This window comes from Aythya ferina, assembly GCF_964211825.1.
Source record: "Aythya ferina genome assembly, chromosome: 3".
In the NCBI taxonomy this organism is placed as follows: domain Eukaryota; kingdom Metazoa; phylum Chordata; class Aves; order Anseriformes; family Anatidae; genus Aythya; species Aythya ferina.
In genome coordinates this window covers 117,776,130-117,790,790 of record NC_140298.1, presented here as the reverse complement: position 1 = coordinate 117,790,790, position 14,661 = coordinate 117,776,130, and the positions used below count along the sequence as shown (strand labels likewise).

Here is a 14,661-nt window from a genome sequence, read left to right as displayed (position 1 = left end):
TGCTGGAAAAAAAAAAACAAACAAACAAATACAAAAGAACCGCCCCTGTCTCCTCCTCCCCGCAAGACATTTCAATGGACTGGGAATGCAACCTCCTCCAGAGAGTAGGAGGACAGCAAAGCAGCACCTACCACCCCACTCAGCTTGTAGACAGGGCAGCAAATTCCTTCCTTCCAAGCACTGCTGGCAGCAGCTTTATCATCAATGAACAACAGCTGAACCCAGAAACTAGTCCAGATGAAGACATTTTAACATGATAGACACCAATGACTATTTAAAAGCAACCCAGAGATGTCCACTGGAAGCCATCGACCCCGTGCCACAGTGCCACAAACCTGCAGGAAGAGAGGATGCCCACGCTACGCTCGGTTGATTCACAGACACAGAAACACAAGGATTTGAACCTACTTATGGGATGCTTGTATAACAACATCACCTGGAACCAAAATATTCAGTAAGACAGATCTTAAATAAAAAGCCTCACGCTGTCTTTTGCTTTGCTTCATGGTATGGCTTGAGCTCTACGCAGCAGTTACCTGTAACGTAATGAATATCTAAGTGAAGTGAAGCACTGACAATATTCATAAAGGGAAACCCACTGCTACTCTAAAATACAACACCAGAAGTTACCAAGTGTTAAGAAAAGCCCATCTGAACAAGTGGTGCAGTAGGAAATATTTTAGCGAATGACATACTGCAATAAAACCAAGGAAAAAAAAAAAAGACTTTAAGAGTCTTATTAATTAAAACAAGCTGAACTATTTCCTTTATAACTGCATGTTAATTGAGATCTCTGCTTGCAAAGTACAAAAAAAGATGTCATGATTGCTACCTACAAGAGCTTACAACTTCAGAAATGTGATGCTGCAGGTGAAAAGACCCAGAACTTGTTTTATAAATCGTGGCTTCCATGCACAGCCTGTAGGACTGGGGTCTAACCTGAAGCAAGATGCAAAAAAAATAATAGCCTAAATAAAAAAATAATTCAAGTGCAATTATGAATGCTTCCCCTCACTGCTAAAAATTCGTACTGTAAGCTTACTTAAGGGATTGCCACTTCACATGGGACTGGAGCAGGACCCTCAATAGGATCGCCTTGAAATGCAAGTCCTTTCACCAGCTATTTGATGGAGAAATCCCTCCAACGTGCACGCAGAACCTGTTACACTTTTATGAGCTGTATAAATTAGGAACGTTAAACATACCGCTTTTATTAACCCAATAAACCCTCGCCTTAAGAAATTCATAATTCAAGCACTACAGACAACCACCACCACCACAAGTAAACACTGAGAATATATTCCAGAGCTTCAACTCCTACGGTTGGAGCCATCTGACAGGTTTGCAGTTTTAAGCCCTTCCGTTCAGAGGGAAGGGAAAGAACATTACTCGTGACCCTGAAGAAAACAAATACTTGCTTCAGGTCCAAAGCCCCAGAACTTCATCCAAACGTTATTAAGAACAAAGTGCAGATTAAAGAGTTTCCAAGAAAGCCGCCACTTGCCTCACGGCTTATTAAAAAAGCAAAGCCACAGAAGTCTCACAGCTAGCTGACTCGTAAGAAAATCAGTTACACAAATTCTTAAATTTAACATAGTGGTGGTGAGAAAATAGTAAATTTCTTATCGCTGCCTGTTTCTACAACTTCTAAGAACACCAGAAATACTGTACAGAAGTTATCAGTTGTTTAAAACTGCCTCTAACATCTGGATCACAGCAAATAACCTGATTAAAAAAATAAATTATGTCAGGACAGTTTGTTTGGGGGAGGAAAAAGAAGTTGATTTTTCTTAGTCTAGGCTTGCATGGCTTTAGCTATCACCCACAAAATAACAGGATGCTTCACAGGTGCAGAGCTGTTCTTATAGAGGAGAGGGAATGCCCCGAGTGCCGAGCTACGTGAGGGATGTGGCATCTGAGTCCCCTTTCTCTCTTGTGAACAGCAAGGGTGATACCTGAATATCCATCACTCCTGGATGAGCCACCTCATAACAAGGCTCCAGCAAGTCTCTCCAGTCCATTACTTTTTAAATTTATAGAGAATAAGGTGGTTCTGATAACAATATATCCCTCATTCTCCCAAATACGTACACCTCCAACTCTACAACCATCCAGCCCTTTCTTCCCCTTTATTCTCACCACTTGGTCCTCCACCTCCTCCACGTATGTTCTCTGCAGATCTCAGTCTCTAGCTGGAAATAGCCTGAAGACCACTACACGTGCACAAAGTCGGGGCTGAACATATGCAAAACACATGCCGGGAGGGAAAGGTGCGTTAGTCACCCTTGGAGATTCACAACTTGACAGAAGCTGTGCGGCCTCATCAAGCTCGATCTGCTCTGAGCAGGGCATGGGACTAGAGACCTCCAGAGGTCCCTTCCACCCTGAATCAATTTATAATCCCCTAATCCAGGGAGTGAAGAGCACAACACAGAAGATGTCTGGGGCACAGCCAAGGAAATGACCCATGACAGGAAAGGGACATGAGCAAGAGGAAAGACTGTGACTATCCCCAAAACGGGGCACCACCTTCCAGGTCATACAGTCACAGAATTATTAAGGGTGGAAAAGCCCTCCAAGATCATCTGGTCCAACCATCCCCCTACCACCAATGTCACCACTGAACCATGTCCCCAAGCACCACGTCCAACCTCTCCTCAAACACCCCCAGGGACGGGGACTCCACCACCACCCTAACCTGTCCCATGCCTGCTCCCAACATCTCACCCTCACCGTCCCTCTCCCTTCACCCACTGATTCCCCACAAGGAGGATGTGTCCTCCCTCCGTTTTGAGCATTGTTGCTTTAAAAAAATATTAAAAAAAAAAAACAGATTGTGGTCAAACTACCCTTAGCTGACCTAATCCACCAGACCACAGGGATATCAACACCATCTCCTTTACTTTGCATGAGGTTCTCAACAGCTCTTGCAAACTTAGTTTGACAAAAGCTTTTATTTTAAAAGGTAGGGAAATATTTTATTCAGCAACTTTTTTTTTATTATTATTATTGCTCACTGGAAGGAGTTAAAGAGTTATTCTGTTCCCGATCAGATAGGAGATAAAGGGCTTTATATTTCCTTCCCCTTTTTGCTCCAGCTATTAACCTGCCTTCCCTCGATCCCCTTTCCCCAGAAGGAGAGGCCTTGGCACACTTCTGTGAGAATGTGGGAAAACAAAACCTTACACGTTCCTTGGACTGCTGCCTCCTTCCTCACCTCCCCGCTCCCCGGCTGCGGTTCCCTTTTCGTACTTACTTCCTCGTAATCTCGAGCAAGTTTTTCTAATTAGGACGAGTCATAAACATTTAAGCAGATGCCCGGACGGCGGCGTGATTAACGAAACCCTCAGGTGAGTTTCGTTGAGAGGGGAAAAAGAAAATAATTCATAATAATAAAAGGAAAACAAAGCAGCAAAAGCTTTTCTCCTCAATTCACACTTCCTCTTCCACGTTTGTTTTTCCCTTGGGGTGCCTCTGTCAGGCGCTCAACTCCGTCCCGGCGAGGGGAAGAAGTAAAAAAAAGCACAGGGAAAATATAGAAATGAAGGAATTTTGCCCCAAAACCTCAGAGAGGAGGGTTTGGAGGAAGGCTGTGAAACAGGTGCGGGAGGCGTGCCCCACAAAAAGCCCTCAAAAGGGGCGGAATGAGGGAAAAAATAAGTTGGGTTTTGAGGAGAAGGGGTGGCAGAGATGTGGGGGGGGGGGGGGGGGGGGAAGGTTCCCTCAGCCGCACGGCCCTACTGAGGTGACAGCCGCAGCTGGACCCCACAGAGGGCCACCACACGGGACAGACGGACATGAGGACACACGGACACCACACGGGACACACGGACACCCCCCCCGCCCCCCTGCCCGGCGCTGAGGGGAGGGGGGGAGGAAGGAAGGGCTCTCACCTCGTCGGTTCATGGGGCGGACTCGCACCGCCACCTTCACTTTGGAGTCCCCCATCGCGCCCCCCCCCCCGCCCCCTCGGTCCCCCTTTCGGCCCCTCCTCGGTTTTCGTCTGCGGAGGGACGAGAAGCGGCGGCGGCAGCGGCGGCGGAGCGGGGAGGAGCGCGGAGCCGGGCGAGCCCGGCAGGCGGTGGGAGGGAGGCACCGCGCCTGACCAACGTCCGGCCGGACTACAACCCCCAGAGTGCAACGCGGCGGGCCGGCCGGGAGAACGGGGGGGGTGGAGTGGCGCGGTGCGCGATGGGAGTTGTAGTCCGGACCCGCTGTTGTGGAATGGGGGCGGGGTTGTATTCTGGGAGATGTAGTCCTCGGGGAAAGAGGTGTGGGGTGGAGGCCGAATTGTGGTTTTGGGTGCTGGTAGGGTGCCTCCAGGTGATGCCACTCGTTTACCACTGACCTGTGTCACCTCTCAGTCCCCAGAAGCACCCTGAGACCTTTTGAGGGGAACACAATCATTTTTCATGATGCACACAAGCAGCTTTCCACACCGCTTTTGGGGTTAAACTTGTCTGTTTTGGTCATCTCCCTCTCATGTTCACCTGCTGGGTGAACATGATGTCCCCTGCTGCACCCTCACGGGTAGCAAAACTGCAGCTTTGGTCACTGAACCAAGACATTTCTATAAAAATAAATAAATAAATTGAAGTTTTGTACCTTTTCGAGTGCTGGAATGAGCGTGTGTGAAGATGGTAAAGGTATAGTATAGGTGTACAGGTGACAATGTTTGACGTGATAGCTTATATTGAGTGTCTGATAACTTGGTGTTCATTACAAGAATTCACAGTAATAAGGGTGCAACAACCAAGCCTGAAAATCCCAAGTTATCTACTATTTCGGAGCGTACCCACTGTGAGGAGACGGGATTGAGACAAAAACCTCAGCTCACCACAATATTTACTGAAGCAACACGGCCTTGCTTTGCTGCTCCGGGGGATTTCTGGCTATTAGAAATCATGTTAAAGATCCCATCACATTAAAGATCATTAATGACAACCCAGTCATTAATCAAACCCGTGGATTTAACGATGATCAGGTCTGGCTTCTCAGAGCAACACACTGTGGCCACATCATTAACTGGCTCGCTTAGCGAAGGCAGCTCACTAAAATAATAAATAAATAACCAGAGGTAGTTCGAACACTATTAGAATTTCTTCCCATCAGATAGCCCAACTGCTCGACTGCAGCCACTGCTCACAAAGAGCAAGAATGAGACTAATGCAGAGATGCAAAATCTCATTTAAATGGTCACGGTTGGAAAACCTTGTCACTGCTATTTTAGTTCAAAACAAGGGCTCTCTCTGTGGTATTTTGAAAGGCCAGATTTCAGCGAGGACAGAAAGAAATATTCAGAATTGTACTCCCATCAACATCAAGGACAGGGACAAGGCTTCGTGACAGTGACAGAATAAATAACACAGTTCTGAGAGGTTTTGATATAAGACTTCAGAAGGGCACTTTTTTGCCCAGAAGAATTGCACTCAATGTATATCATCTCATGCTTGACTGACCAGAAGAATATCTTGTCAAGGTAGAGAGAATACCAATATTAACTTGGCATTTAACTGACACGGGGATTAATGCCCACATTTTTAACAGGAGTGCCAGAGCATCCTGAGTGTATGCAAGGGTTAGCAAGTTGTCTTGAGGGTAGATGATAATAATAATAATAACAACAACAACAGGGGGAGGAGGTCAAACCAAGCAGGGTGGCCAAAGCTTTGAAATGCAAACAGATTTTGCAGGTGGTAGCAGAATGAAGCTCATCGGTGTGCTGCGTTCAGCTGTGCTGTGTGTGGTGTCTTGTTGGGAGCTGGGGCGTCCCGCTTGCAGCCTGCACAGTTGGTTCTTGCACTTGTGAACTTGAGGCTCCAATTACAGGATGAAACCGGGCTTTGAACTTCTTGTGGTATTTTCCAGCTGGGGCCTCAGCAAACCGCACCAACGTCTTCTGAAACCGAGTGCTTTGTGAGGGAGATAAATATAATCTCGTCTTTGCAGCAAGTGGAGGGTTTTTTTCTTGCATAAGGTTGAGTCACCTGGATTCTGATCTAAACAAATGGGATGAAACTGGCCAGATGTACATACTGCTGTGGATAGCAGGTGTGACCCAAATCCAGTCTCTGCTTTCGTCCTGCATCTTCTCCTCTGGTGTTAGCTGCCACTGGTCTCTCTGCTGTACGTAAAATGAAACAGTAAGTCATTTGGGGAGAGGATTATATCCATCTTTCCATTTGTTAGAGAAAGGTGACAGCATGTTTTGAGTGTGCATGGGCAATAAGAAAAGCAAGCATGCCACTTTTGCAAGCTTCCCTCCCATCTTTGTTTTAAAATCTGAAAAAAAAATATCTCCCTTTCAGCCTTACTTCAGTTCAGACTGCCACAGAGAAATCTCGCATGCACACATCCTTTCTGCAAACACTGCTGCTTTCTGTAAACTCGTTCAAACTCTGGGAGACATCCTCAGAGCCCAAAGACCTGTCCTCAGCTTGGGTGTCCTTTCTCATCAAGTCTTCCTGGGGCTCTGGAGCAGTAACTTCTCATGGCTCTCTGCGGTTTGTGCCCGTGGACATTTTCGTTACGCTGCCACTGTCTCCTGCGATGAATTACAGCAACGCAACTCGCACTGGCACAAGCTACCTCGGCGTAATTACCCCACTGTGAATTCCTCGACAAGCCCTTTCCCTGGCTCGGGGTTTCACAGTCTGTGGGAAGCATCTCCCTGGAGGGGCACAGCTTGGAGGGAGGATATTGTTTCCATTCACAGCACTGGAACATGCTAATTATGCTGGGAGGAAGAAGGGGGGGGGATGGCAGCATTCACTTGGGAGGGACAGGCTGGGCAAATAGTTTGTGAAACGCCAACTTAACCCCGTCTTGTAGGGAATTGTCTGGAGTTCTTTTCCCTCTTCCTAGTTACTGTAATGAGGGGCTGACTTCCCAGATTTGCTCTGGCTATTTAAATGCTAATTTAATTAACAAAACATCCTTGGGGGGGAGGCATTGCTTGTCCCTCCCATTCATTTATTGAGTTTTCTGAATGCAACACTATTTTCATCAGGTCGAGGAGCCACCGTTGTTGCTATACCTACCTGGTCACAGCAGGGATTAAAGCAGCAGTGTGGAGAGGAGAAGATCAGGGCCCTTCGCCTCCTTTCTTTATAAGCAACTAAGAAGGTTTAGAAGCAGCCAAGTCATAAGGATTTCACGTGTCCCACATAACTGCGATGCCTGGGGTGTGCGTATCACCAGGAAGAGATTGGCTTTCATTTTGATCTAGTTGAAGGTATGAACACATCTCAGATCATCTAGATACGATGGTATCTTAGGGCAAGCCAGAAAACATGGCAGGCTTTTGTCTGGCTTTTCTTCCAAACCGTAACAAGCAACGGATCAGGTGTATTTTAAATCAATTTTTTTTCATCTGCTAGACTGTGTATCAAAAGAGACGCATCAATTATGAATTTGCTGGAGACCTAGTTTCTGCCCATAAATCATTCAGGCTTCGGAAAACTCAAAGAGAGGATCTTGTCATCTTAGTTCTATGTCAGCTCTGAAGCATCACTGGCGTCCACTTTTGCAAGAAGCTGAGCACCACTGGGACAGTCCCTGATGGGACTGGGAGGCACTGGGAGCACCCAGCAGCCCTGCAGCTCTTCAGCGCCTTCCGTGAACTGGTCCTCAGCACAGAAGTGCATGGTGAAATGTTCAGAAAATAAGACTTCTTGATGATATATATGTTTCACTGTTTGTTTGTTTGCTTGTTTTTAATGCAATCCCTAGGATAGCACTGGTAATTATGTCAATGCTGAGTATTTTGGGGGATATGCTAATCTAGTCTTCAGGTTTATTTTGCTTTTCCATCTGGAAACATATACAAATAAATAAATGTCATAGAAATTTGTAGGAACTGGAAGGCAAAAAGCTAAGACAAGTCTGTTATAAACTGGGAAACCACTATTAAGAACAGGTCAAGAAATCTGTATACGACAGAAAATGAGTTTCTCCAAATCAGCTGTATCAAAATTCTGCTTGTCATCAACATTTTTTTTTCCATTAAAGGAATTGCTGAAATTTCTTCTACAACACAGTTTGTACAATTATCTAGGTACAGGGGACATTAGCTTCAACAAATTACTTTCTGTGCTTGATTATTTTAATAGCAACTTTGTAAAATCAAGGGATTTGTTGCTACCAGGCAGGGTCATGGATAACTGCCATTTTTTACTGATCCTGGGATGGATTTTCAAAGGTATTTGAGCACGGCCCCCTGCCCTCGCTGTGAACAGTATCCACAGGCAAATAAATGAACTCTTGAAGTCTTCTCGCTGTACTAGGTTATAACACAGGACTGCAAAGCCTGAAACAAAGTTTTTGTAGATCACCTCCCTCCCTTTTTAAAAAAGTTATTCCAAAGTTCAAAGTCCTGGTCATAAATTCTATGGTGTTACAGGACATAACACTCCTTCCCGTATTACCCGAAGGAATCCTGAGTCAACAGCCAGGCCCTGATCTCTCCCTAAACCCTGGCAGGGAGATTTCCTATAGCTATGGGGTGCTGCTCTCATTAGGTGGGATCTCAGCACATATTCACACCACGAGGGCAAAGCAGGGCCGTGCAACATTAGCAGTTCCCCTGCTTGTTGGGTGAGGGCCCGATGAGAGATTTCTCTATCCTGTTGACTAAAAATCTTTATTGTTCTTATCAGCTGCTCCGTTTGTTGATACAGAGTCATTCAAAGCAACTGGTTTTACCAGCCGTGTCGCATTTTATTTGAGCTCTCCTCAGATAGAGATTTGACTGGATTTCATTTGTTTGGAAGCAAAATGGAGTTCTGTCTTTAGAGAAAGAGGAGAATCTCCAGAGGACTTGGAAAACGCAAAATTAGCAGACGGGGTTAGCGATTGCAAGACAAGCTTCTAATCCTAGAAAAATAGAAATAAACAGCACAATGACAATTGCTGTTGTGCTGCACCATGCATACCTGCGGAGTTGTGCAATGTTTGCAGCATTTATCTCCTAGAACCCCCCCCCACGAGATGTGATAGCCAAGCTGCCTCGACTTCAAGGACTGGGGTATGTGACAGCTTCATCTGCTGAATCATGTCCGTCTTGCCCCAATTCTGCAGAAGAGAGGCCTGCAAATCCACATATATATATTTTTTTCTGCCCATCTACACTTTCTTCTCTCCAGAAGCTGTGCAGCCCTGGGGTAGGTCCCTGGGAGCCAGACACCCCCAGACACCCTCAGAGCTCCTAATCCAAACCCAGATCTAAATTTTCCAGCCGCACTTACGCTACTACTACTAATAAGTAAAAACCATTTTAATGTGTTTTGCCTGTGTTTGGCAAACAGCACCGCAGGCTAAAATGACATCTCCAGATAGCCCCAGATTTAATAAGCTCGCGATTTGATGTTGAAACCTGGGAAAGTGTGATAAATGGGGACACTGCTGTCACCGCTGGCAGTGGCAGAATGTGTTGATGTGTAAGATTTTAAGTGACCAAAAAATCTCTTCTGACTCTATAGACAAGAGTGACACCCGGTGGCTAAGGAGCAACATAAAATCGGGTCTAATTCTCTTTTTTTTTTTGTCCGTATTAACCATTTTGCTCTTGCATGCTTTAGAAGGGTGCTTGCACCAACCTCGTAGCATCAGCATCCATTGCCTGGTGGCACCGATTCCCCAGCACCAGCTCTTCTGGGGAGAAGTAGGGAGCATAAAGGGATGTTGGCAACCCCCCCATGCCTCCTAAAACACTTGGCCAAGCACGGAGGTACAGATGTGGTCCTGGCACCCTGAATTTGGGCAGATTTCCACCGATCCTCACTGCAGCTCTTAGCTGTCCTTTCCCAGGGCCTGTCTAGAGTCAGGGCTTGTGCTCATGAGGTCACAAAATGGGATTTATTTTACTCACATATCAGCTAATATAATAAAAAACGTGTTAATGCACGTTATCAGTAAGGTAAATACTCAGGGGCTCCTTTTTGCTTTGTGCCTGCTAGGTATTGCTTATACTATGTTAAAGAATACATGCCAAAAAAAAGAAAAAAAAAATAAAAAATAAACACAATTTTTGACTATTAATATGAATATAAACCTAATAATACCTTCAGCTAAATGAGAGCTGATAGTTACTATCCATGGTAACTACCTCAAGGAAAGTATTGAAAAAATAAGGTAGTGATCACTGGTTAAAGATTAAATGTACTTTATTTCAACTTTATTTTGGACTTGGTAAAAATGAAAATGGAAATGCCCAGGTAATTATGTTAGTCACTGAGCTGTGGCTTTAATAAAAAGTCAAGTGTTGGCCGTGTACTGCTAAAAGCTGGTGGCATGGGGCTCTGCTGGGAAGTGCCCATGGAACAAACAACCCAGCTTGGCTCCTAAATCAAAACTCCCCATGGTATTTCCGTGTGGGTAAGCCCTGATATTACATGTTGACTGATGTACTGATGGATATCTCAGTGTGTTATGCAGAGGGAACCCAGCCTGAGGTTTGGGACTAAGCATTTTGGTTCAGCTTACTGGGAAAATGAAACCCAGCTCTGATACTCAGACCTCGCTGCTGCCCCTGCCTCCAGACCTCTGCTTCATCTGGTGATGTCTGGATTTAGGGCTCACTGGTGCTGTATCTGACTGAAAACATGGAGCAGGGGAAGCTTGTTGGTGAGCCAAGTCATGGTACTATGATCCTTTGGTCATGGGTGGCTGCAAAGCTGAAAAAAAATAATAATAATAAATATATTTTCTCTAGAGCTAAGCTCTCACGAATGATGATATCTAGGAAGGAGCACTGTTTTTGTGCCAGTAACTTTTCAGAGTTTTCAAAAAAGCAAGGAACCGTGATATTATGAGCTGAGAGCTTGCTGAGCATAGCACAAGGCTGTTGGACCAGAGAAACGAGGAGCAGCACGTAGCTGCCAGAAGGACCAGGCCACCCTTTCCACCATCCCTCAGCTCCCAGACTTGGCTCTCTGCAGATGCATCCCTCTCATTCAGAGTTTAATTGTAAAGTGTATGGCCTGCTGCTTGTCTGGAGGGGATATTGTCTCTTAAAAAGCTCTTCCACAGCTTAATGGCTATGATATCATGCGTAATATTCAGCAACTATTGGATCAAAAACTGCAGCAGGAGAAGGTGGCTCTGGAATTAAAATATCCCCTGGGTTTTCCAGGGTGACAGGTGGCTTTTTCTTCTTAATCATTCACTTTTCTCTTCATTTTTTTTTTTTTTTTTTTCCTTCATGAAGTGTTATTGGTGGAAATTTAGCAAAACATGAGTTTTATGAATCTTTGTCTCATAGACCTGAGGCCATGCAGAAATCCTGCTCAGGCTCAATACAGGACCTCGGTTCTTTGACTTTTCAGTTTGTCTCCCTTGAGAAATTAGAATGGTAAAAAGCCAAATAAAGGCATTGAAATGTAAGGGATCAGGCAGAATCAGCTGGCTAACAAGTCCTAGGACTGATGCAAATGTTTCATGATGAGTTGTGTTTGGGAATTCCCATGGAAATGATGTGCATGGGGCTTTGCTGGCTGCAGCCAGCCCTAACTGCCCCAAATGTTTGTGAGATGTCTCCTGTGGTGTTAAGAGTTTCCCTTTCAAATCACTGCTAAGCCTTTGTAAATAATAAACTGTCAGCATTTAACAAATAAATAAATAAAATAAAAAAGAAGGGAAAGCCCTCTTGCTAACCAAGAGTTCAATGGGGGCTTTTGCTTTTTCATGCCATGGGGTGTCTTTTATTTCAAGCCTTGCACATCCCTTTCTTGACCATCTTTTGGCTGTTGCTCTCCCCTGTACAAGTAATCAGTGTTCACGGACGATGCTGCACACACACCTGAGGCAGGACTTGGGTTGTAAGAGACATCTGCAAAGTCAATATTCACATGAATTAGCTTAACAAATCACCCCACAGAGGAAGCATGCTTTTATGAATTCAGAGCAGAACCAGAAATGCTGGAAATGCTCCTAGGCTTGCCAAGGCACACCCAGGTTTGTCCCATATCAGAATTTGCCTTTATTGATATATCCTGAAGCCAGGACAGAGCTCTCTCACCTCTCTGTCATACATAGACCACGGCATTGCAAGTTGATCCCAAATGGTACGACCCCATTTTCTGTACCCTTAGAGCCCCACCTGCCAACTGTTCACCCATCATGTTACCTACTTGTCTAGCCGTATGCAGGACAGTTTGTCCAGAAAGATATTGGGAACGCTTTGCTGCAATCCCAAAAGTACACATCAGCTGCCTTCCCTTGGACAACCAGTTGGTTGTCCCGCCATAAAAGCAGCTGAGCTGCCCACAAGACCAAACTTTTAGTTTTTTAGAGTAAAGGGAAACTCCTCACACCCTTAATACCTTGTGGTCCTTTTCCCCTTTCAGGTGGCAGCTCTGCCAAGAGTCCTGTGTCCGTCTGTCCTAGCACTGCAGATGTCGGTGGCACTGCCTTTCCCTACCCCTTCAGCACCAAAATAATAAAACCAACACGCGTGTGGCTCCGGGAACAGGTTGTGCCTGCTTTAGTGGTGCTCAGCACTCTTCCCTTTGTATTTTACAGGAACTGCCAGTGCTTGGCATGTGTGAAAATCATCCCGGCCCTGCTTTTTCATGCACTGATGTTCTCAGGCAGAAGGGGGAGCCCATACATTATTTTTTGTGTCATCCTATCAAAATAGTGATGCAAAGCCATCAAAGCAGGAGGGTTTTTTTTCAACACAAGAGCTTCTGCTTCGCTGATGTTACAGACACACACAACTAGGGGAAAGCAGGCTTGCAGAGCCCAGATTGCTGTTATCTCTTCCTTTGCAACAATGAGAAATCAAGGAAGGTTTGAATTCTAAACAACTTTATCGTGTGTCATCACGTTAGTTCAAATGCTCAAAAAACCACAGAATTTAATTAAGAACTCGCTCAACAAACAAAAATAAGGAGTGAAAACAGGCCCTTTAGCAGCGGAACAAGTCATAGCCACATGACATTTGTTTTTGCTGATTTGCTTACATACCCACTGGGACAGCAAATAAATCACCTATAAGATACTGCTGGGGTTATTTGTATAGGAGCGGGATGTCAAATGCTTCCCAAGGATGCACGTGAATGTTGAACTGCTAAACAAGCTTTGAGCTTTGTGAGATTTTTCCTCCAAGAAAATTCCTGTTATTTTTCCTCCAAGGAAGGGCTTGATCACTCTTTCTGAGTTTGAAGGCAAGTAGGTACTTCTGATTCCTGGCTTCAGCATCATTTATGATACCCTTTAGCTGCATTACCCACCTGCCGGCTGCCATTAATACTTCTGAGAATGACACAAGCAAAGATTTTTGGCTCCAAAACTTGTGAACGCATGAAGTTACACCAGTGTAAGTCGAGGTTAGACTTAACCCGCACCATATGGACGAGTGTTTTATTTTCCCACCTGGTTAATTGGTGCTGGGTTGGATTTGGCATGCACTGTGTGGTTTCACTAGCTCGGAGTTATTTGAACTGTGGCTTTATCCCAATCTCCTGGCTCGTGCTTCTGTGGAGCTGCAGTTACACCAATAAAGCTTTTTTTTTTTTTTTTTTTTTTTTTTGCTCATGTAGCTCAAGCTCAAAGAACCATCTAATGAACAGCTAATATGTGTTAAGCTAACTTGGCCTGGAAGTGCTCACATAATGTCTACAAGATATTTCTGGATTTCCGTGAGTTCTGAAGAAGGTGGACCTCATTAGCAGCTTCATTTTGTGCAAGCTTTCAATCTTGGACTGCACCCAGCTCTCTTCTGTCCTTGCCAAAGATGACACTGGGGACCTTTTAAGAGGGATTATGGGGTCCCTGTAAGGAAGGATCCCAGGTTATCTTTCCTGCCTAATGTCCTTAATAGAAGGACAAAATGATGGAGCCAATGGACACCAACCAGGACCATCTCCATGGGCTGATCTGATCGTGGTGTGCATCTCAAAGTGCTCCAAGTGATTGCTCTGCCCCTCAATGGAAAAGGAAAGCAGGAGTTCACAGCAGCATGGATGAAGCCACAAAAAAAAAAAAAAAAAAAGTTAGGAGGATGCTGAGAGATGACCAAGCAAAAATCTTGTCTTTTCCAGAGGGAATATGGAATTAGATTTGTTTAATAGCTTCCATTTAAATGAAAAAGAGCAAGCTAGTCATCAGACTATGCTGCACAAATGCAATAAGAAGGTACCTCCAGCAGGTGTGAAGCTCCTAAGAGATATCAGCCCTGAGTGTAAACTCTGGCTCGTAAAAAGGGATTTAAGAGTGCAGGATTAATACGTAGGGTTGGAGCATTAAAGGAATTGGAGGTTGCAGTGGGAGCTGGAGCTGGAAATCTGAGCTAAAGGCTGCCAGGAGGTCATTTAAAACCTGAATTAAGAATTTGGAGAATTCAGAATGAAATCAGCCCAAGGTGCCAAACAGTCAGGGGTCTGGAGAAGGGAACCACAGGTTGGTGGACAGACAGAAGATGTGCAGGGGTAAGCAAAAGGAGAAACATGAAGAAGAAAACTGCAACATGCAAAGGGAATTCAATTGCAGAAGGACCTGGAAAGATGACACAGACCTAAGTGGTGTCCTTCAGACTGCTTAGTGTGTAGACAATATACAAAATCACTTTGCAAAAACTGTCTTGCTGAAAAAAAAACAAACACCCAAGAAACATAGCATGGCACGGGAAGAGAGTTTTTTGCAGGCACTGATGGAGAGAGC

General features: G+C 45.0%; 1 protein-coding gene across 2 annotated transcripts in view; it reads right to left on the bottom strand.

Annotated features, from left to right (window-relative positions):
* KIF13B (kinesin family member 13B) overlaps positions 1-3,998 on the bottom strand; it is a 119,573-nt gene extending 115,575 nt beyond the window's left edge. For both annotated transcript variants that reach the window (XM_084513954.1, XM_084513955.1), the window contains exon 1: positions 3,894-3,998. In XM_084513954.1, coding sequence (XP_084370080.1) covers positions 3,894-3,948 — 55 coding nt within the window. In that variant the 5' untranslated portion in view covers positions 3,949-3,998. The remainder of the gene's footprint in view (positions 1-3,893) is intronic.
* Between the last annotated feature and the right edge of the window lie 10,663 nt (positions 3,999-14,661).